At 49.2% G+C, this 24,051-nt stretch overlaps 2 protein-coding genes across 2 annotated transcripts in view; one reads left to right on the forward strand and one right to left on the reverse strand.

Moving 5' to 3' along the window:
* Nucleotides 1-9,619, forward strand: part of BPHL (biphenyl hydrolase like) — a 32,810-nt gene extending 23,191 nt beyond the window's left edge. Inside the window, exon 7 of the mRNA XM_003896974.4 lies at nt 8,536-9,619. Within this exon, the coding sequence (XP_003897023.1) occupies nt 8,536-8,623 (88 nt within the window). The 3' untranslated portion in view covers nt 8,624-9,619. The remainder of the gene's footprint in view (nt 1-8,535) is intronic.
* A 72-nt stretch (nt 9,620-9,691) lies between these two features.
* Nucleotides 9,692-13,878, reverse strand: LOC101016030 (tubulin beta-2A chain). The gene is given in 5 exon segments (XM_021936942.2): nt 9,692-10,907; nt 10,909-10,936; nt 11,908-12,018; nt 12,327-12,435; nt 13,720-13,878. Coding segments are annotated over 5 exon segments (1,323 nt in total). The 5' UTR covers nt 13,777-13,878; the 3' UTR covers nt 9,692-9,889.
* Nucleotides 13,879-24,051: the final 10,173 nt, after the last annotated feature.

Here is a 24,051-nt window from a genome sequence, read left to right on the forward strand (position 1 = left end):
GGAAGCTGAGTCAGGAGAATCACTTGAACCTGGGAGGCAGAGGTTGCAGTGAGCCGAGATTATGCCACTACATTCCAGCCTGGGTGACACAGTGAGACTCCGTCTCAGAAATAAATAAATAAATAAATAAAAATAAATAAATGTATTTAGTAGGCAATAAAAGGTATTTTCAAACTAGACTTTACAAAATTATAATACTAAGTCATGGTCATGGTACAAAATTCCAATAGTATACTTTCTTATTAATCCTTGCAAAAGTTTTTTTTTTTTTTTTTTGTTGAGGTGGAGTTTGACTCTTGTTGCCCAAGCTGAAGTGCAATGGCGTAATCTTGGCTCACTGCAACCCCTCCCAGGTTCAAGTGATTCTCCTGCCTCAGCCTCCTGAGTAGCTGGGATTACAGGTGTGTGCCACCACGCCCAGCTAATTTTTGCATTTTTAGTAGAGACATGGTTTCACTGTGTTAGCCAGGATGGTCTTGATCTCCTGACCTCATGATCTGCCTGCCTCGGCCTCCCGAAGTGCTGGGATTAACAGGCATGAACCACCACGCCCAGCCTGTAAAAGTTTTTTGTGCAATCTCAGTTTTTGTGCTTTTGATTGTGTTTGTTTGCAGTGTGCAAAGTGATGTCTCCATATAGCACTTAATATTTTTAAAGGTATTTTTTACATAGTATCTAGTTATAGTTTGTGACACACTTATGAAAAAAATTATCCATTTTACAGATGAGAAATCACTGCTGAGAGATGTTAAGCAATCTTTCAAGGCTGCATAGCTAGTAAATAATGAATCTTAGATTTTTCTCCTAATATGGTGCTTTTCCACCATAGTACAGCTGCCACTTCTCTCTTAATATGTACGATGGTAACGTGCCCAGAATAAGATACCAGGTGACCTGGTTAATTGTCTTCCAGCTTCAGAAATGACAGGTTTTTCACAGTGACATACATAGTAAATGTGGTATGTGCCCTTAAACAGCCAGGTTCAATTAAAGTCAGTCTACAAGAACGTTTAATTTAGGAATTAAAGTTTAATTTAAGCCCATCTCCTAGCAACAGAATACATCAGTATAGGAGAAAAACACCCTTACTATGCAGATATTAATTGTTTTAGTAGACTATTTTATGGAAGATCACTTTCTTAAAGCAATATTCTGTGGAGGAAATAGGTTGAGTATAAAGTGTTATTAGCAATGACTGTCGAAAACTGGATTGTAGCGCCGGGCGCGGTGGCTCACGCCTGTAATCCCAGCACTTTGGGAGGCCAAGGCAGGTGGATCACGAGGTCAGGAGATCGAGACCATCCTGGCTAACACGGTGAAACCCTGTTTCTACTAAAAATACAAAAAATTACCCGGGCATGGTGGTGGCGGGCGCCTGTGGTCCCAGCTACTCAGGAGGCTGAGGCAGGAGAATGACGTGAACCCGGGAGGCAGAGCTTGCAGTGAGCCGAGAAGAAAACTGGCTTGTATTTTCTACTTATTACCTTCCTCTGCTGTAAGAGCCCTTTATGTTGGGCATGAGCCTACCTAGAATGTGGTTGGTTTATTTTGGTATCCACAAAACGAAGGCAGATTCCCTGAGTACCAAAACCGGACTGTGTTGTGTGCACATCTGACAGCCATCTGACAGCAGGGAAACAACTTGGTGTAGCAAGCTTCCAGTGAACTGGATATTTCATTGCCTTGCGAGGTACTTTTGTTTTTTTGACATAGGGTCTCACTCTGTCACCCAGGCTAGGGTACAGTGGTGGGATCATACCTCACTGCAGCCTCGAACTCCTGGGTTCAAGCCATCCTCTCACCTCCCAAAGTGCTGGGATTACAGGTACAAGCCACCATGCCCGGCTGCCAGGTACACTTTTAATTAAACTTAAAGGCACAGGCCAGGCGCAGTGGCTCACACCTGTAATCCCAGGACTCTGGGAGGCCGAGGTGGGCAGATCATCTGAGGTCAGGAGTTCAAGACCAGCCTGGCCATCATGGTGAAACCTCGTCTCTACTAGAAATACAAAAATTAGCCAGATGTGGTGGGCACCCATAATCCCAGCTACTCAAGATGCTGAGGCAGAGAATCACTTGAACCTGGGAGGCAGAGGTTGCAGTGAGCCAAGATCACGCCACTGCACTCCAGCCTGGGCAACAAGAGTCAAAACCCTGTCTCAAAAAAAAAAAAAAAAAAAAAAAAAAAATCACTTAAAGGCACAGACTATCCCTTCCCAGATTTTTACCAAGAAATACAGATTATGTGTGAAGCAAACACCAAACTGCCTTTCTTGCCTCAGAAGGAGGCTGAACAAAGGGTGGAGTTGCTCAGCAGGTCTGCCTCCAGCTTATGTGAATTTTCTCTTTCTCTCCTCTCTTTGTGGTAGAAGAAAAATAAGAATCGCTTATTTTTATTTTAAGCAAAGAGGCCTTAGAGATCACTCAAGCTCAGTGGTTTTAACATGTGTTTTTAGTCGATTGAAGCCCTTCCTCTAACAAGCTCTTACGCCGAAGTCTGAGATACGAAACACACAGTGAGAGCTGCTCAAAAGACAGTGGTGACAGCAGGCTTTGCCTTTCTGCCTCTTGTGTCCAAATTTTCTCTTATAAGTACAGCAGTCGTAATAGATTAGGACCTATTCATATGACCTCATTTCAAATTAGTTACCTCTTTAAACACCCATGAACCAGCGCAAGACCTGTCTCTTAAAAAAAAAAAAAAAAAGAAGGCCAGGCACAGTGGCTCACACCTGTAATCCCAGCACTTTGGGAGGCCAAGGCAGGCGGATCACAAGGTCAGGAGATCGAGACCATCCTGGCTAACACGGTGAAACCCCATCTCTGCTAAAAATACAAAAAATTAGCTGGGCGTGGTGGCGGGCCTACCCAAAGGAGGTCACACTCTGAGATGCTAGGAGTCAGGATGTAAGCATATCAATATGAGGGGTACAGTTCAGCCCATCACAGTGCTTCTGAGGAGGTGCTCGGATCTCAAGAACCAGATGCCTGGTTCTGGGTGTCAGACTTGGCTGCAAATGATGAGCCCCTCGCCTCTTGCCTGCAGCCACTCTCCACCCCTCAGCCCTGCCTCTGCCTGCCTGGGTGTGTGCTCACCCCTTAGGCCAGGGCTCAGGCGGCTCCTCGGTGAGGCTTCCTTGCCTCTGCCTGCCCCTCCAGTTGCTTGCTCACCTATCTGAGGTCATGTGGCTCCTTATTCATACCTTTTTTCTTCTTCTTTTTTTTTTTTTGAGACAGAGTCTCACTCTGTCACCCAGGCTGGAGTGCAGTGGCGCGATCTCGGCTCACTGCAAGCTCCACCTCCCGGGTTCATGCCATTCTCCTGCCTCAGCCTCCCGAGTAGCTGGAACTGCAGGCACCCGCCACCACGCCCAGCTAATTTTTTGTATTTTTAGCAGAGATGGGGTTTCACTATGTTAGCCAGGATGGTCTCGATCTCCTGACCTTGTGATCCGCCCGCCTTGGCCTCCCAAAGTGCTGGGATTACAGGTGTGAGCCACTGCACCTGGCCTTCTCTTTTTTTTTTTAAGAGACAGGTCTTGCACTGTCATCCAGGCTGGAGTGCAGTGGTGTGGTCACGGCTCATTACAGTCTCCTGAATAGCTAAGACAACACCATTATTAGTGTAGGTATATGGGCATATTTGGGTTCTCCAAAGAAATAGAACCAACAATACATATATGTGTGTGTGTATATATAGGTAGAAAGAAAGAGATTCATTACAGGGAATTGGTTCATGGAGTATGAAAGCTGACAAGTCCCAAGGTCTGCAGAGTGAGTTGGCCAGCTGGAGACCCGGGAGAGCCAAAGGTGTGGTACCAGTCTAAGTCTGAAGGCCTGACAGCTAGGAGAGGTGATGGTGTGGTTCTAGTGTGAAAGCCAGGAGGCTTGAGACCCAGGAAGAGCCAATGTTTCAGCCTGAGTCCAAAGGTAGGAAAAAGCCAACATCGCAGATTGAAGGCCACCAGGTGGGAGGAATTCCCTGTTCTCAGCCTTCTTGTTCTACTCAGGCTTTCAGCAGATTGGAGGAGACCCACCACACTGGGGAGGGCCTCTGCTTTACTCAGTCAATGGATTCAAATGCTAACCCATCCAGAAACACCCTCATGAACACACTCAGAAATAATGTTTGACCCAATATCTGGGCACCCTGTAGCCCAGTCAAGTTGACACAAAGTGTATAGTCACAGGGTGAAGGGCTGAGAGATGCCATCTCTACAGAGGTCTGGGCCTTGTGTTGGGTTCACCAGAGGGTGTGCTGGCAGGCTGGCAGCGAGGCGTCAGGCCTGGGGTGTCTGTGCAGTGGACTAGTCACTGTCCTCTGTCTGAACCACAGAATGGAAGGAAGTGCCTCTTTCTGCAGCTTCCTTGGCTGTTTGGGTCTGGCCGCCAGTGGTAAGATGGCCCTAGTCCTCCCAGGCAGGCCAGTGGGAGCCTTACCACTTGGTGGAGTGAAATGAATTGGCTTAGGTGGAAAAGATTCACACCAGTGACAATGGTTCATTTTCAGCTCCATAGAAAAGTGAAGCCAGGTTCTGTTGGGGAGGTAGACGCTGCAGGCAGGCAGGGCTGCAGCTTCCGCTCTGTACTGCCTCCAGCCTGGACGCAGTGGTTTGCCCGCTCCTCTGCTACTGCCCCAGGTGACAGTTCCCCGCCACTGGCATCCCAGCCCTCCTCTTCCCAGCTGCTGCTTTCAGCTCCTCCCAGCTGCTGCTCAGGTGGAAGGGAAAACCGTCAGCTCCGGACACTGCTTGTGGGCTCATGACAGGATTTACTGCACACAGAATTAGCCAGTGCTTATCAAGTTGAGTCCTTTGTATTAATATTTCACATAGTGTGGTCTGAACCTTTCCGGACAAATCTTACCTGCAAGATTATATTAAAACCACTCTTAAGAGAAGAAGCCTGCAGTTGGAGGTGTTGTGTTAACAAATGTAGATTAATTGTGCTCCCCGGAGTCAGTCATTGTTTAATGTGCTGCACAGGTTAATACCTTAAGGAATCCTGCACATTGTAAAGTGCAATACAAATACACTAATGAAATAACAGCAGACATTTGTTAAGCTTACCACGTACCCACAGACCCTATGCTGCATACGTTGAATCTACTATCTCATTTCATCCTCAGAATGATTCTGCGGGGTAGATTCTGTTACTGTCCGCATTTTCCAGATGAGGAATTGTGACTCAGGGAGATGGATGTAGCCTGTCAGTTCGGACTCTGCTGGTTAGACAAAACATGTCCTGGCCCCATAAAGCCAGTGTTTTCCTCCCACGATGATGCCTCCAGTTTACATCCAACTGTCACAGGAAGAAAGCTTTCCTGCAGTCCAGGGCCTGACTAGGTCCCCACAGTCACAGCAGACTTGGAAAGGCTTTGTCCTCCACACACCACTTAAAAGCACCAACCCAGCAGCCCGAGGGTCCTCTAGCAGCCCACGTTAAGCCGACACACTGCCCAGAAAGTAGCCTCCGGGGCAGTTTTGCATCTAATGCTTGTGTCTACTGCTTGAGAGATGGTTGCATTTGAGAAAAGGAGCTCTCGGTGAGCTGTTGCCTCCACCGTCCCCAAATGCCTGGTCAGCCCTAACTAGAGGAGAGCCTGTCCAGCCAGGTAGACCCCAGCTTCATCAGCAGCAAGGAGCTTGTGGTTTGCCCACCATTCCCTTTTTGTTTGTTTGTTTGTTTGTTGTGAGATAGAGCCTTGCTCTGTTGCCCAGGCTGGAGTGCAGTGGTGGGATCTTGGCTCACTGCAACCTCTGCCTACTGGGTTCAAGTAATTCTCCTGCCTCAGCCTCCCAAGTAGCTGGGATTATAGGCATGCACCACCATGCCTGGCTAATTTTTGTATTTTTAGTAGAGATAGAGTTTCACCATGTTGACCAGGCTGGTCTTGAACTCCTAACCTCAAGTAATCCACCCACCTCGGCCTCCCAAAGTGCTGGTACTACAGGCGTGAGCCACCGTGCCTGGTCTAGTACCTTTTTCTTAGATGGGGCTTTCTAGAAGAAGCAGAATGAAAAAGGACAATATTTAGTTTCTGAATAAAAAGGGGCTACTGGCAACCAGATTTGGATGGCGTCAGAAGGAATGCCTGAAGAAGTGATATGCCATGTTGCTGCCCAGTTTCACACTGGAAGACATGCTGTGCAAAGATCCAGCGGCCTGCTTTGGGTTCCAGTTAAAACAAAAGTGTGAAATACTGGCACTCTACGGATTACAGACTTACTGACAACTTTATGGATTCATAGATCAAGTTTTGTTACATCGATCAAAGGTGAAGACATGCCACAGCGCATTACTTGTGGCCTTGTTACTGTCTAACTCCCTGAGTTACAGGTGAAAGTTCAGCTAAAGATGAAAAGGGCTCCAGGTGGGGCAGGAAAGGTAGCGTCGCGAGGCCAGCATCTCACCTATGCCATTTTGACTTAAAAGAGCTGTATCGACAGAGGTAAAGTGACCCAGACATTTATCTTGGGGTTAGACAGTTTCTAGTTCCTCAAAATATCTGGAATCATGTCTTGTTTCTGAAGGTGCAACATGCAATGAGGAACCTGCCCGGGCAGAGGAACTCGTGTTCATCCTCTGAAGCCCCTTCATGTCCCACTCGGCCATGTGTGTAGCAGTAGGGGGTTTCGTACTCATTTTTCTGGAGAATGTTATTGTTTGAAAAGCACTCTCCACAAAGCATGTGATTACATCCTTTTGTTACTTGGGTGAGAATCTAGGGCAGCTACAGAGCTCCTGCCTTGCCTTGACAGCTTATATTCATGATGGTCTCTTGTGGTCCTGCTCCCAAAGAGGAACACAGTAGAGTTTCCATGCAGTGAAACCTGTGTCAGACCTAAGGGAGGCAAGGGCTGCGAAGGAGCTTGAAATGACCCTCAAAAGATATCAAGGAGAACAGTTGTCTTCATATTCTCTTCTGTCTATCTGTGCATCTGTCCATTCATCCATCCAGCATTCAGAGCAGGTCTCCCACAGTTTAATGAAGGGAACCTAATTTTTATTTCCCCAAGATCTAGAGATTAGGAAGAGTGCAGACAGTGCTGAACAGCTAAAAAGAAAGGATTCACAGCGAGGGTCTCCTTCCTTCCTTATGGGAAACCAACAAATCCTAGCCAGATGGGCTGGGCTGTCTACAGAGGAGGGCTTCACGTGTGGCAGGCTGGGGATTCCCTGCCTCCCAGTCCAGCTTAGTGCAGATTACGGGATGCAATTTAGCCTATACGTGACCTTCTGTGACCTCTCAGCATCCTTGGCAATTGGTTCTTTCCTGTTTCCTGAAAACAAAGGCCTTGAGTGTCCCTGCAAACTCTGTTCCTTGTGTAGGCAACTGGGATCCTATCTTTGGGGTAGGTGCAACTCATCCTTCTTTTCTGAATAGTGTTAAATTTGAATTTAGAATGTTCTGGTTGTTAGTAATAGCATTACTAATTTTCCAAGGCCCTTGGAAAGGTCCCAACAATATGTCTTCCTTTCAAGTTGATTCTCTTGGTACCCCATTCCCACCCACAATGTGGTGGCTGAGTTGGAAGAGGCCCAGCATCTTCCAAGGACAGCTCCCTGCCCCACAGTCCCTCCCTGGAGCCTGCTGAGGTTCTGAGCTGTCAGTCCCCAAGTATTGAAAGTCAAAAAATTCGGCAACATGGTAACGCATTCTGCCCCAATATTGTCCTTTTAATGTCTAGTTATCATTGTAGACAAAGTGGCTTGAACTTAGGCTTTCATCCTAGAACCTTTAACACTTTTACTGTTTCTATACTTTTGTAGCTAATAAGTCAAATATAGAACAAAGAGAAGGCTGCATTTATTCAGGAAACTGTAAACCTGTCCCATTTTATCACAATCCTGTTGAAAGGAAGAAGCCTTACGAGGACAGTGTGTTTGCCACAATGCTGAGCCGTGACAGCTGCAGCAGCGGCTCCTGGAGCACAGGGCTGCTGGCGTGGGCTCGCCACCCTCACAGCTATTTGTCTGGCGGCTTGTATGTAGATGGATTTGTTCAGTAATCCAAAAATGGAAGGGTGATTTGGAACGTTGAGCAGCAGGCTGAGGGCGGCTGTGCATTCTGCTTTGCACTTGCCCGCTACATCGACAGCCCAAGAAACTCACCTGCCCCAGCCCAGTGCATTCTGGACATTTCTTCTTTTTATCATCTTACCAACCTCTCTGAAAATCAACTTCATTAAAATGGATTTTTCCAGAGTAACCACCAAATCACCTCCCCAACTCTCAGTCCATTTTCTGGTCAAACCATTTGTTACTTGATTCAATTCCAAATATAATATGTGTCTGCTACTGTTAAGTCGTCGCCTTACAGTCAGCCTCAGGGGTCGTCATAAACTCCAAGAGTTTCACGTTTCTGTCTGTATTCTTAGAAGGCTGATGGGTTCCATTTTCTCCTCGATAGTGCTCATGGGGAAAATGTGGCAATTTTTCACTTTAGATGTTTGTGAAGTGTTGGGGAGAGTGAGGGGTTTGTTCTTACATGGTGTGCCATTGACGCAAAGCGTTTTTTCTTCCTTTTTTAAGGCTGCATTTGATGCCAGAAGGCAAACACAACCTGCATTTGCGTTTTGCAAATGAATTCAACAGGTTAGCAGAAGGCTTCCTGCAGTGAGAGTGCGCACTGGAGTCTCGGTGGCTCCTTCGCGTGGGGCTTCATCGTGTTGCTGCCTGTTACCATGATGCCTTTGAAACCTTCCGCCTTGGAAACTTTCTACCCCTCCCTTCAATCTTATCCTGACCAGATGAGAACAATGACATACTGAAACCAGCCTCTAGCTTCAGGCTGGGCATGGTGGCTCACAGCTATAATCTCAGCACTTTGGGAGGCTGAGGCGGGAGAATTGCCTGAGCCTAGGAGTTCAAGACCAACTTGTGCAATATAGGGAGACTCTGGCTCTACAAAAAAAAAAGTTTTTTAGAATTAGCCAGGCTAAGTGGCACACACCTGTGGTCCCAGCTGCTCCGGAAGCTGAGGCGGAGATCACTTGAGCCAATTCAAAGCTGCAATGAGCTGTGATTGCATCACTGCACTCCAACCTGGGCAACAGAGTAAGACCTTGTCTTAAAAAAAAAAAAAAAAAAGGAATAAAGCCTCTAACTTCAATAGCTATGAAAATTAAATCTGATTTTCTAATATGAAGTTGTGATAGGTTATACCATTGTCTTAACAGGTGAATTCCTGCCATAATTTACTTTCAAATAAATTTTACCTGGAGAATGTGTAGTGTCAATGTTGGAGATTTTAAGACGTCTTGAATTTATACTGTACCTTTTATCTGAGAGGTTCAAGCTTCACTTGTGTTTTTATTTGTGTTTATCATATTCAAAGAGAAGTAGGGAGAGTCCATGCCTGAGGTCCTCAATTCTAAGATCATAGGATGTCCACACCAGCAGCAGATAGAAGCAGGTTTGCTTTACCCCATATCCCTCTTTACTCCTGGTTCACTTTTGAGGGATGAATACTGTGGGCCAGTAAAGGCGAACAAAATACGTATTTTCATGGCTCTGTACTAAAAGGGCAGGAATGCTATTAATTAAAATACTAAAGCAGAAATCCTACGTTGCTATTAAACTTTGATTACCACAATAAAAACAGTACCAAGTTAAACCTTGAAACTTTATACTTAAGCATTTAGAGAAAGAATAAAAATTACTTGAAGTGAGAACAGAGACCACAAGGTTTCTACACATGCTTTTTTATTAGTATAGATACCTTCACAGACAATACTGTAATTTTTAGAGGAGTTCCACATCATTACATCAACAGTGTGAATTTTTCTAACAGAGGCAAAACTGAGCACCATAGTTTACAAGTAGAAAGACCATGCTTGAGGACAACAGAAGTTCACTAAGGATGCACGATTGATTTCAGAAGTTCTTAAGCCTCGTCCTCGCCCTCCTCCTCCTCGAACTCCCCCTGTTCGTCGGCCGTGGCGTCCTGGTACTGCTGGTACTCAGACACCAGGTCGTTCATGTTGCTCTCGGCCTCGGTGAACTCCATCTCGTCCATGCCCTCGCCCGTGTACCAGTGCAGGAAGGCCTTGCGCCGGAACATGGCCGTGAACTGCTCCGAGATGCGCTTGAACAGCTCCTGGATGGCCGTGCTGTTGCCGATGAAGGTGGCCGACATCTTCAGGCCGCGGGGCGGGATGTCGCACACGGCCGTCTTCACGTTGTTGGGGATCCACTCCACGAAGTAGCTGCTGTTCTTGTTCTGCACGTTGAGCATCTGCTCGTCCACCTCCTTCATGGACATGCGGCCCCGGAAGATGGCAGCCACCGTCAGGTAGCGGCCGTGGCGCGGGTCGCAGGCGGCCATCATGTTCTTGGAGTCGAACATCTGCTGGGTGAGCTCGGGCACGGTCAGGGCCCGGTACTGCTGGCTGCCCCGGCTGGTGAGGGGCGCGAAGCCGGGCATGAAGAAGTGCAGGCGCGGGAAGGGCACCATGTTCACCGCCAGCTTGCGCAGGTCTGCGTTCAGCTGGCCCGGGAAGCGCAGGCAGGTGGTGACCCCGCTCATGGTGGCCGACACTAGGTGGTTGAGGTCCCCGTAGGTGGGGGTGGTCAGCTTCAGGGTGCGGAAGCAGATGTCGTACAGGGCCTCGTTATCAATGGAGTAGGTTTCATCTGTGTTTTCCACCAGCTGGTGGACAGAGAGGGTGGCGTTGTAGGGCTCCACCACCGTGTCTGACACCTTGGGTGAGGGCATGACGCTGAAGGTGTTCATGATGCGGTCTGGGTACTCTTCCCGGATCTTGCTGATGAGCAGGGTGCCCATCCTGGACCTGGTGCCACCCCCCAGAGAGTGGGTCAGCTGGAAGCCCTGGAGACAGTCACAGCTCTCTGACCCCTTCCTCACCACGTCCAGGACCGAGTCGACCAGCTCGGCTCCATCTGGCCCAGTTATTCCCAGCTCTGCTCTGGCCTGCCTAAAACATGTCATTTTGACTATGGAGGAGAAGGCAGGACGGGTCTTAGACTGGCAGATTCTTCTCTTTTGAATACTCTTCTTTTACCTAAAGAATTATTTTTCTTTTTCTTTTTTGTTTTTTTTGAGATGGAGTCGTGCTCTGTCCTCCAGGCTGGAGTGCAGCATTGCAATCTTGGCTCACTGTAACCTCTGCCTCCCAGGTTCAAGCAATTCTCCTGCCTCAGCCTCCCTAGTAGCTGGGATTACAGGCACCTGCGACCATGCCCAGCTAATTTTTATATTGTTAGTAGAGACAGGATTTCACCATGTTGGCCAGGCTGGTCCCAAACTCCTGACCTCAGGTGATTTACCCACCTTGGCCTCCCAAAGTGCTGGGATTACAGGCGTGAGCCACCTCACCTGGCCGGAAATATTTTTGTATGTCAGTGACTCTCAAAAACACTCAGGATCATAATAAAGTTAGAAGTTTAGCAAATTTGAGGCCATTGATTGAGGAAGAGGATAGGGTTAGAAAACTTAAATGGTTCTGAAATACATACATTTTTAGCAGGCATTCTCTTTATACTCAAGTACAATTAAACAGGCAAGGTGAAGGCAGTGTGACCAGGAGAGAAGGTGGCCTCAGCATCTGTCTAGCTCCGGTCATAACCTGTGCTTTTGGCCCCTGACTCTTTGAAGTCCTTTGAAGTTGCCTATAGCCTATGAAGCCTGGCTTGAAGCTTTTCCTTGCTCTTTCTTCCTTCCAGTCTGAGGCTGCTCTGCAACGGAAGGGCTGCGGCAGCCCTCTGCAGGCTGGCGTTGATCTGTGAGCCATGACCGCCCATGGACTGCGTGGAGCTAGGCCAGGACTCAGGGCTGCTGTGGACACAGTGTCACCTCGGCACTGAACACTAAGAACTGTGCTTTGCAGGGCTGTTAGGAAGAAGGTGTCATTTGGCCAGTTCCCAGTGATCATGACTACATACCAAACACGAAGTTGTCTGGCCTGAAGATCTGGCCGAAGGGTCCAGACCTGACGGAGTCCATGGTGCCAGGCTCCAGATCCACCAGGATGGCCCGAGGTACGTATTTATTACCTGCAGGAAACGAGAACTGACTCAGACCTGTGCTTAGGGATGGACTCACAGCAGCATTCAATTCCAGCATCTGAGACAAAAGGAGAACAGGAGATTTTCTGCTTTTAAGAAAAAGGAGGTCCTGAGTGTGCTTAACTGTGGCAAACAGGCAGGACTCTTAGGTAACCATAAAGCATGTTTTTCCAGCAGTTGGCATTTGAAATGAATATGCAAGAAGCATGCCTTTGTCACGTGCATGTTCCTAGGACATTTCATCTCCCACATCATGGAAAACAAGGATTCCTGGGCACACACATCCCGCTACTCACCAGCAGCCTCATTGTAGTACACGTTGATTCTCTCCAGCTGCAAGTCACTGTCTCCATGGTAACTGCCTGTGGGGTCGATCCCATGCTCATCGCTGATGACCTCCCAAAACTGAAATGAAACAAGAACCACACCATGGCTCTGCATCCTGAATGTCACTAAGGATGGCCTTGTCCTCCTCCCATGTCCTTGGAACAGGGGCTTTTGTGGTCAGACAGTAAGTGCTAGACAGAGAGCAAAGAGCTGCACCCCCTATTTCCTGCAGCAGCCGCTGCTGAGGGGCTTGAAAATCTGCAGAGCATCGGCCATATTATGGCGATAGACTGAAAGGCTGGGAGGGGCCCTGGAGGAGGAGGGGGCACAGCAGATGCCCTTCTAGGGAGAGGGTGGGGAGGGTAGAGAAATCGAGAAGGGGTACAGGGAGGCTCTGTCACCCCAGGCAGGGCTGAATGCCACTGCATCCGGGATGATTGATGGGTCGTGGCAGGACCAAGGACAGGGGGACCCACCCTGTGTCTGCCTCCAGGGATCAAGCTCTCTTGGCACAGATCCCAGGCAACCCTGCAACAGTGCAGGTTTAATGCTAGCACTGACCACCGGAGGGACTGGGCGAAGGGCATCAGGAGCCTGGGAGGGCACCTGAGCGGCAGTGGAAGGAGCTGGCCATGGTGAGGGCGCTGGCTCCATTGTGAATTTGCGGCAGGGAGGGGGCGGGGAGGCTGGGTGGGCAACATGGCGGTTCTCAAAGAGACCACGTCCTTGTACTGGCTCCCGCCCCCACTCATGCACCAGGCCCTCTGCTGCCTCCCACACAGCGGTCAGTAATTGCAGCCCCCACCCAGCGCAGTCACCTGCCGCCTCGGGGACTGGCAGCAGAACTATCGCGTTGTATGTGATCACGTCAAGACAGTGCCCGAGCAAGGAAATTTATCTAACACCCTCGCCTGTACGACCCAAAGGGAAGCCTCTGTTACATCTGTCAGTCCAGTGACACTGCATGTTTTCATTCAAACCGTAGAGATAAATACACAAATTAAATTCATATGAAGCTAGCGCAATAAATATGACCGTAGCCCCGACCCAAGCTTCTGAGACAAATACACCCAGCGGAATGCCAACCGCGTCCCTCAGAAGGGCTGTGTCCCAGGGAAATCGAAAGGGCCCGGATTAAACGCACGCACAGCTGCGGCGCTGCGGGCATCCTGACGGGTCATGCAGCCTCCCGGGCCCCGCCCGGCGGCCTCGCCGCGGAATGTGCCACCCAGCCAGCCCGGGGTCGCCGCGGCCTCCCGCCCCCGCCCCGGCCCCGGCCCCGGCCCCGGCCCCAGCCCCAGCCCCAGCCCCAGCCCGCACCCTCGGTCCCCACCCCAGGTCCCTCCGCGGCAGCGCACCCACCTTGGCGCCGATCTGGTTGCCGCACTGGCCCGCCTGGATGTGCACGATCTCGCGCATGGTGCCGGCTGCTGAGCGGGTGGCGCTGGCCCTCGGAGCGGTGCGCGGCGTGGACCGGCGGGCTTAGCTGCGCAGAGACCTGCCGCCGCCCCCCCAGCTCCGTCTTTTATACCCTGGGACCCGCCCTGCCCGGTGACGTCATGACGGGCGGGGCTGCGGCCGCGGGGGTGGTGCGGCTGGGACTGCGGCACCGCGAGGGGGAGCCGGGGCGCGGTGCGAGGTGTGGGGGCGCTCGGCCCGTTGCGGCTGCCGCTGGGTCTGGGGTGGGCCGCCGGCCCCGCTGTCCCGCGGTCAGCGCGGTGCCCGGAGCTCGGACCCCGCCGCAGCCCCCTGCCGGATCCACGGGCGCGGGCGACCCCTGGGGCTGGGTTCCTCGCTTACGCCGCAGTCCCCACCCCGCCCCGCCCACTCTGGACCCTCAAGGAGGGCTGGAGACCGGGGCCCCGGAACTAGGGGGAGGGGCTGCCTCGGAACAGGGTCCTCGCCTCCTAGGGGGTGGGGAGAGGTGTCGAGTACCCTTTGGAGTGGGGAACTGGAAATTGAAGACCCATTTGCAGTGGGCTCTCCAGCGGGTAGCAAAGGTTTCCGGCATCCTGGGCAGGGGCCAGGACGCCCTTGGGGGGCGGTGGGCAGCGTGGAGAGGAGTGTGGAGCCCCGAGGAGCCGACGGGCAGCTGCCTGAAAGGAATGCCAGGATGGCAGGGTGGGCGCCCTTTCGCCCCTACAGGGAAGGAAGATGGCTTGGTCTGGGGTGGGAGTTGGGGGGTCTAGAAAGGGTCTGGATTTGTCCCATGTCTGCTTTGGGCTCCTGCGTCCTTGTAAAGGCCTTTTAAATGTGGAAAATTCTGCGGGTGTGTGTGTGTGTGTGTGTGTGTATGTGTGTGTGTCAGAGAGGAAAGACAGGAGGAATATATCTGCCACGTTGATGTGTCAGCTGATGGCCCTGCCCCTTACACCCCTTAGGTCACCTGATCCTCAGGGAAGCTTTCGGAGCTAGGCTGTCCAGTTCCATAGACCCTAGGCATGGTGGCTGCCGAACATTGAAACGTAGGTAGTCTGAACTGAGATGTGCTGTTAAGTGTGAAGTATACACTGGATTTTATGGGCTCAGTAAGTTAAAATAATGTGAAATATTTCATTATTGATTCTTAAATATTGATGGTCTATCAAAATAATAGTGTTTTGGATACATTGTGTTAAATGACGTTTTGAGATTAGAAAATGTAAAATTACATACTTGGTTTCCATTTGCTGCTCACTTATGCATATTTTTGTTGACTACCACTGGCTTGGGGTAAGCATTATTACTACCCCAATTTCATAGCTCAGAAAGCGAGGCTGAAAGACCTGACCAGTCACAAAGCTAGTAAAGGAAGGAATCTAAAGTCTTTGTATAAAGAGAAAGCCCAGGTGAGTTTTAAAGGCTTGGGTGGGCTGTGGTAAGGACCAGTCTTAATTATTCACAAAGATGGCCCTGCACAGTGGACTAGGTAACAGGGGCCTAGGGACTGCCTTTGGTTCCCAGCACATTCCGACTATATAAGGATGATAATTACAGATGCCCTGGAGCTGGCTTTGTGGTAGGAAATGAGAAGCCATATATGAAAGCACACTGAGTTTATGGAGCAAAAATGCCTTGGTAAAACCCAAGGTGATGTTGTCATTCTTAATGTGCACCCTACTTGCCACCTCAATAGTTGGTCTGTATCGGAGGTGGAAAATAAAGCCAGATGTCTATGAGTAGCCTCTTAGGCCAAGTCAGGTCTTAATCAGCCCAGCTTTAGGAAGTGCCCAGCATCCTCCCAGCATGTAGGTAGGCAGGTGCCTAGTGCCTCTTCACAGGGTGGGGACAGATTTCCTAGAACTTCTCCTCCTGTCTCCCCTCTCCCTGCTGCTGGGCCCCCAGTGGACAGCCTGTCCCTCGGATGCTGCTCCCAGGTACCCAGAGCTTGGACTCCACCTTCTCCCCACCTCCACCCCACCTCCCACATCTTGGCTCTTCACCACCAGCTGGAGCCTTCCAGAACCTCTCCAGAGAATGGCTTTTCTTGGGGTACCTTCACTCATTACACAGTTCTGAAAAGGTTTTTCCGGAGATAATTGCTTCTTGGCCTTTGTGTTTTAATTCAACGTGAAATCTGAGGCCAAATAGGAGCAGAGGATGAGACCTGAAAGGGACAGCACTGGGGACACGGGGACCCCTAGCAGCTGGGCGTTTCCCGGCCTGTGGAGCATGTGACCCCTCTGCTGTTCCTAGCTCAGTCCTCCAGCAAGTCACTGCACCTCTCTGAGCTTCTCTCACCATATCTGAAGAATGGAAATGGGTTTTTCTTACATTGGGAAGCTGAGAGGCACTGTCTGAACTGGACATCAGTGAGCGCACAGAAAATAAATCCATGGCAGGGCTCACGGGCGCAGGCCAGGCACCTGACTGTCTGCTTTGGATGGCTGGCAGTGAATGTTCTGCCCAAGTCAGCCTTCTCCTGCCTGGCAGCTCACGCCCAGACTACTTCTCTCTGGCGCCCTCCTCCCTCGGCGCCGCCCGTGATGTGTGTTAGTATATAATCAGAGAAACTCACACGCGGAGTTTTAAATAATGCCTGCCCTGCCTAAGGTGACTCATCTGAGGCTGTGAGTTCCTGTTCTCCCCTCCCTCGCTGCAAGTGTAGATATCCCCACCCCACCTTGCTGTCACTAAGCAACTCGACCTTGTACAGCACCGATGCAGGTAACAGACGAAGTGGAGCCTGCTAATTCTCCCCTTCCCTAGAATAGGCTTTTGAGGAGCACTCTCTCCCCTTTCATCCATTTTTCGGTGTCTAAAGAGGAGCAGCTCCACTGGCTGTTGGGTGGGCCGGGGATGGGGAAGGGTAAGGGGACCAACCTCCTCCAGCCTCAAGTCACTTCCTGCTTTAGACAGGATGCCATGGCGCAGTGTCTGAGCCACCCCTACCCTGAAGGCATCATTGGCGCGGGGGGAGGGGGGCAGGAAGGGAAGGGAAGGGCAGGTGTAATGACAAAATTCAGACTAGAGAATGTGTTCCTGGTAGGAGGCTGAGCCACATCTGTCTTTTACAGAAGGACATAATCTCTTACCCTTCTGCCTGCCTTTCCTGCCTCCTGCTTCAGAGGGCCCAACAAGAAGGGTCCTGGCAAGAATGTTCTAGTGAAAAATACCCTGTGAATATGTGGTGCTATGATGGTATCATTACTGTTCATTGATGCCATCTCTAAGGGTGACAATTATGATCTAGTTGAAACAGATTTAGTTGGTCCAAGTAAAAGAGTCCTGGAATTTCGAAAACACCAGTTTCTTCTGCAGAATGATGAAAACCCAAGGACCATCCCAGCAACACAATTGTCTAAATTTGTATGGAACAGTCTTGCATCCTGTTTGTGTCCTCAGAGGAGGCCCAGGGAACTAGCTGCACTCTCCGCTCCTACTTCTTTCCCATGAAACTCATCCACTGTAGCCCCTGTCTGCTATTTTTTAAATAAAAGCATCTCTTTATGAAGATGGAAGAATTTTGTTCAAAGCATGTAAGGGGATGTAACCTTTTCAAAAGGTTACCTAAAATAAAACAGTCTGAACTCCAATTAAATTTAATTTTAAAATATCAACCCCACCAAAGTTTACAATTTTTTTTTTCAGATGACTATAATAATACAGAGTAAATATATAGAAGTTTTTTTAGCCACTTTCTGGGATGGGCTGTGTCCCAGAATGTGACATTCATATTACAAGTGTCAATCTGGGGCCTTTCAAAACTGAAGATGTCTTTTTTTTTTTTTCTTTTGAAATGGAGTCTCTGGCCCAGGCTGGAGTGCAGTGGCATGCTCTCGGCTCATTGCAACCTCTGCCCCCCAGGCTCAAGCGATCCTCCGGAGTATGGGATTACAGGCGCGCACGACCATGCCCGGTTAATTTTTGTATTTTCAGTAGAGACAAGATTTCGTCATGTTGGCCAGGCTGGTCTCAAAGATGTCATTCTTGATGTCAAATTCTCATTAAGCTATACCCCAAAATTTTTTTTAAAAAATACAATGTACACAGCAATTATATATACATATATCTTATATACATATTGTCTGATTATAAAATTAGAAACACTTAGAAAGTACTAAAGAGTACAAGTGTATCTTTCCACTGTTCTCGAGATTTTTAAAAATGCTTGATGTATTATATTCCTTTTTGTTTGTCCTATTCATGGGCTGTTTAGATGTTTTTGTTCCTTTATAACTTTTTTTTTTTTGCCTTCAACATTAAGAATGAAGAAATACTATATCTTCTTATGCTATGACTTAGACATAATGTCACAAATTCTCAAAAACATGTAACCTACTCCCAACTATCATCATCCCCATAATCTGAGGTGTCCAGACCATACTGAATTATCTGAGCAAACTCATCTCTGCTTCCCGTGACTAAGGCCGTTTAGAGGACTGGAATAAATGTCCCTACCTCAGTGCCCTCCTGCTGTGTTCCCTGACTGCTCAGGAGCACAGGGCCTAGAGTCGATGGACTGGCTGCGAATCCTCACTCTGTCACTTCTTAGCTGCGTGACTTCAGCAAGTTACTTAACCTCGCTCTGCCTTAGTTGCCTCATCTGCAAAGTGATAGTAATAATAGTACCCGCTTCCTGGGGTTGTGATAAAGCCTGAATGAATATGTGAAAGCACTTACAATACCACCTGCCCCAGTGTTATATAAATATTAGCTATTATAACTGGTTAATCCCGTCCTTTCCCCGCTCCTTCCCTCCCTTTTTTCCTCCTCCTTCCCCTCCATCCCTGGAGCTCTTCTTCATGAATCAGGACTCAATTCCAGAGCCACTTACGAGGCTCCCTTGCGGCGAGACTTCGGTCTCCTCCGGCCGCACGCTCTTCTGTACACAGCTCCGCACTACGCTCCTCGCCCCTAATCCCGAGGCTGGCGCTGCAGAGTGAGCGGGCGCAGGATCTCTAAGCGCGAGCCGAGGCGCCATCGGAACGCTCTTGCCCCCACCCAGACCCCGAAAGTCTGCAGGTCCAGGGTCCCTCTGCCCCACCTCTGCACCTTCCAGGGCAGAGGGCGCTGGGCGGCGCCGGGAGGCGCGAGGCACCCAGGAGAGCCGGCTCCGTGGCTTCCTGCTGCCTGACTCCCTGACCACCTAGTTCTGGACCCAGGCTTCTTCACCCTTCGCCGGGGCTGGGCTGCCAGGGACTCGGGGTGGGGCCACCACGCTGCCTTCTTCCTTCAGGAGCGCCGGGGCGCACGACCCGCTACATTCCACGCTCCAGACAAACGGCAGTTCGGGAAAGGCTGAGCTTGGCCCCCTCCCCGCAGTGAGAGCGCGGCACGGCGGGGCGGGGCGGGGCCTCCCGCGGGCGGGAGAGGCCCTGGGGTGCGGGGCCTGCGGCGCAGAGGGAGGGCGGGGCTGCGCCCCCTGGAGGCCCTGCCCGTCCCGCCCCGTCGCGCCCTAAGACCGGGGTTCCGCCTGGAGGCCGCCGCCGCCCCACCCTGCCCGTCGCCGGGGCGGCCTGAGCCTCTGTGTCAAGATCCGACGGCCTTTGCAGCGGGAGCAACAACCATTCCCACAAATTCATGAAATACCAGGCGGGAAATGCGCTCAAAATAGGACGTGCCTTTTTTTTTTTTTTTTTTTTTTTTTTTTTTTGGAGCTATAAGAGAATATCAAAGTACTTTTTTTTTTTTTGAGAGGTGCAGTCTTGGTCTGTCACCCAGGCTGCAGTGCAATGGCGCGATTTGGGTTCACTGCAACCTCCGCCTTCGCCTAACAGCCGTGTCTGTAGTACAAAAATAACAATAGGGAACATTTTAATGGGGGGTGGGCTAATTTTGTTAAATTTACTTTTTGATGCCACCACATTTTGTTGCTAGTGTTAATGAAATGCCACCGATGGCTGGCTGCCAGTGTATATATTCTGTGTCTCTTCTTAATTAGGAAGAACATTTGTTCCTTCCATTACCTCAAGTTTGCCCGGCATGGTCAGTTTTACCATTAGTCACCACAAGCACAGTGCTAATTAGTTTTCCAGACCTAAGAAAACGTTTGAGATCAGAATTGGGGTGTGGGGGGTATAAGGGGACTGATGACTCCAAAATAAGAAAGGAAAATTGCAATAGTAAAATGAATGTTTATTTAAATGTCTACAGAATATATCATGTCAATTAGTCAAAGACAACTCAACTTTTATATTGTAATGTATAAATTATAATTAATGTAAAAAGCTAAAATAGAAAATGAAACATGTTTAATATGATATGAGACTGTTCCTCCAAAAGAGTGCCAGTGACCTCCAGAGCTCCAGCTGGCTCCATTCATCACCCACTTTTAGTATCATTTTCTGGTTATAAAGAAATGGGCAGAATTATTTTTTTGAGACCGAGTCTTGCTGTGACCCCCGGGCTGGAGTACAATAGCTCAATCTCAGCTCATTGCAACCTCCGCCTCCCCGGTTCAAGCGATTCTCCTGCCCTAGCCTCCCAAATAGCTGGGCCTATAGGCGTGTGCCACCATGCCTGGCTAACTTTTGTATTTTTAGTAGAGACAGGGTTTTACCATGTTGGCGAGGCTGATCTCAAACTCCTGACCTCAAGTGATCTGCCTGCCTCGGCCTCCCAAAGTGCTGGACTTACAGGTGTGAGCCACTGGGCCCGCCCAGAATTTTTTTAATAACTGAAAGAAAGAGGAAGATTAAGGAAGATGCAGACAAATATGCAGGAGAAACACCCTCTGAGGGCAATTTAACAGAGCAGCAAATGTGGAAAGGGGAAGGGGAGGTGCTCCTTTTATGCCCAGTTTCCTTGGGAGGAAATCGGGTAGGTGGTCAGGGGTTGCGGGCAGTCATTCCCCTTACTGACCCTCAGGGGCCTCAAGGCCAAGAGCAACTTGGTTGCTGTACATGGGTTAGGGGAAGAGGGGAGAGTTAGGGTGCATGATAGGATAGAGAGGCAATGTACAACTGGATATTTCTATGTACTTGGTCTTTCAAAATTCAAAATTTGCTAACTCATGAATACTTGCATACTGACATAATTTACAGATGCCGTTTAAGGTTGGATAGTTTTGTAATTAATGAGGCATTGTGGATCTCATTGAGAGGCCAATACTGACTCTATGAGTGAAAACCCACCAATTGTTTTTTCTGTGTTCTCACGGCACAGCACCCAACACAGAAGATTTCTGTGACCCAGTGTGTAGGGGGTTTCCCCATACACCAAGCAGGAAATCGATTCTGCAGCAGACACCAGCTGGCTGTCCTCGACTTCCGTTCCGTTCTGACACCGTCTACCTGCAGATAGTGTCAGATCCCACAGGGTGAGGCTCAGTCCCCCAGGCTCTCCCCACCACCTTCAGATGCCAACTGCAAGTGCCAGGCTGTGCCTCTGACCAACTGGCTATAAATCCGGGATTCCAGGGTCTCCTCTTTGGGTTCAATTAATTTGCCAGAGCAGCTCACAGAACTCAGGGAAATACTCACCTACATTTCTTGGTTTATTACAAAGGATATTACAAAGGTTACAGGTGAAGAGGTGCCTAGAGTGAGGTATGGGCAAGGAGTCAATGCCCTCCCAGGACATGCCCCACCCCCCCCCCGTAGCCTCTATATCTTCAGTTACCTAAAGGTCTCCAAATCCAGTCCTTTTGGGTTAGTTCTAATGGAGGCTTCATTATGTAGGCCTGATTGATTAAATCATTAGCCATTGGTGATCAACTTAACCTTCAGGCCCTCTCCTCTCCAGGGAAGGTGGGGGATAGGGCTGAAAGTCCCAACCCTCTGATAATGCCTTGGTCTTTCCAGTGACCAGCCCCGTCCTGAAGCTACCTAGGGACTGCCAGCCACCAGCTCACTCATTAGCATAAAAAGATATCACTTTGGAGACTTTAAGGATTTTAGGAGTTGTATGCCAAAAAATGAGTTTGAACATATACTTCACAATATCACACTGACCTTGGAGAAATGAAGCTGAAAACAGCATAGTCTGAGGCCATCCATGGTGGGGAACGCCCAGGCTGAGGATGAGACGAGGGAGTGAGGACAGAGGCTGAGCGGCTCCGGAGCTGAGTCAACAAATGAGCTGCTAAAAATGACCAGAGATTAATGCAAGAATCAGAATCTGTGACACAATCTCAGATCTGGCTGAAAGGCCTTGATGGGGAAGCAGGACGAAGAGACTAGGATGTATATGTCAGAGGTGGGTTACAAGGGTTAGAAACCTAGGTTGTTGGTACTCTGAGCCCAGCCTGAGACAGAACTTTCCTGCAGTTGTAAATTTAGCTTACTGATCCAGACTAGTCCTCAGTGACATTGTAAGTAAGGGTGGTTACATCTCCTTTTTGTTCTGTGAAAGGAAAATAAAAATCTCAGGGCCCCAAACTCGTTAAGTCAAAGGGAAAAGCTTGGGAACTGAGTCATGCAAAGACTGCCTTCCTTCTGTTCCTAAGTAGATAGCTACAAAGATAGAAGGCCATAAACCTCCTAGGGGACCTTCCACGTGATTTGCCCACGAAGAAATTCCATGTAGGTCCCTAGATCTTTAGCCTAAAACAGTTCTGTTGAATTTCACCCTGACAACGTGAATTCACAGCTCATCTTCATAGGTAAAGGACAAAGACAGGACTAGATCCTCCCTCCACTCACTAGAGACAAATGCATGTTTGGCTGCTTCCTGTACCCTGTGATTACTTTATCTAATGTAAAACTGCAGATTCACTGAGACAAATGCATAATTGACTGGCGTTCTACCTCCTCCTTTCAGACGTAAAATGTGCATTCAGTGAAAGCCAATCAAAGTCTCAAAAGAATGCAACTGCTCTCCTTTTATCTACCCGCTCATTTTTTCTTTCCTCTTTCCCCTACTGCCACTCTTTCTCCTTTCAATATTGACGTCTCCAGACCCTTTTTGGAAAAAGCACAGATCACAGAGGTTCCCGTAGTTTTGTGTTCTTTGTCCCCCCCGCCAAGTGTGTCTTCAACCTTGGCAAAATAAACCTCTAAAATGACTGAGACTCACCTTGGTCATTTTCTTTGATTTAGAGTTCTTTTGTACCTCTCACTTTCCTCCCACCATACTGGGCAAACAGGCTCCACCCCCTTAAATTTTGTACTCTAAGGACACACTTTTTTTTTTTTTTTTTTAAAGACAGAGTTTCACTCTTGTTGCCCAGGCTAGAGGGCAATGGCTTGATCTCGACTCACTGCAACCTCCACCTCCTGGGTTCAAGCGATTCTCCTGCCTCAGCCTCCTGAGTAGCTGGGATTACAGGCATGCACCACCATACCCGGCTAATTTTGTATTTTTAGTAGAGACGGGGTTTCACTATATTGGCCAGGCTGGTCTTGAACTCCTGACCTCAGATGATCCACCCACCTTGGCCTCCCAAAGTGGTGGGATTACAGGCATAAGCCACTGCGCTCGGCCTATAATTTTTTTTTTTTAAGAGACAGTGCCCTGCTCTGTTATCCAGGAAGGAGCGTGGTGGCATGATCATGGATTACTGCAAATTTGAACTCCTGGGCTCAAGTGATCCTCCTGCCTCAGCCTCCCAAGTACCTGGGATTATAGATGCAAGCCACCACAATGGGCCAATACTTTCATTTTTAGTTTTTGTGGAGAGGAGGTCTCACTGAAAGATTCTCCCCGAGGCCTGAAAACTTAAGGGAATGAATAACTCCTCCCTTCCCAGGCCCAGTCCCAAGGTGCCAGGCCCGTTGTGCCAGAGTGTGTGTCAGCAAGATAGAAGAAGCAGGACGAGAGCTGGCTGGAAGACACGTATCCCCGGTAGACCGAGAGAGGCTGTCCGGGTACCACGGAGCAGTTACATCAGACTGACGCAATTCTTGTTTACAAGAGACTATAAAACCCCTGCCCTGTCCTCATTTGGTGCTGAGGACATTTTAGGCCTCAGCCTGCCTGCACCCAGGCACTCATTAAAACAGTGTGTGGCTCCAAACCGCCTCGTGTTGTCTGTTGGCGCACTCTCGGGGTTTGAACCAATACAAGAACATTTTACTCACTATGTTGCCAGGCCAGTCTCAAACTCCTGAGCTCAAGTAATCCTCCTGCCTCAGTCTCCCAAAGTGCTGGGATTACAGGTGTGAGCCGCTGCACCTGGCCCCAAGGAAATACTTGAATACCAATCAATGAAGCCCTTTTTCCGACGAAAAGCTCTTTCAAGAATGTTTACATGGAGCCACAGACTTTTCCTGGTTGTAAAGAACCTAAAGATTGTAGATTTAAAAATTAAAAGATATTCCGGCTGGGTGCAGT

This window comes from Papio anubis, chromosome 6 (genome assembly GCF_008728515.1).
Source record: "Papio anubis isolate 15944 chromosome 6, Panubis1.0, whole genome shotgun sequence".
NCBI classification, from domain to species: domain Eukaryota; kingdom Metazoa; phylum Chordata; class Mammalia; order Primates; family Cercopithecidae; genus Papio; species Papio anubis.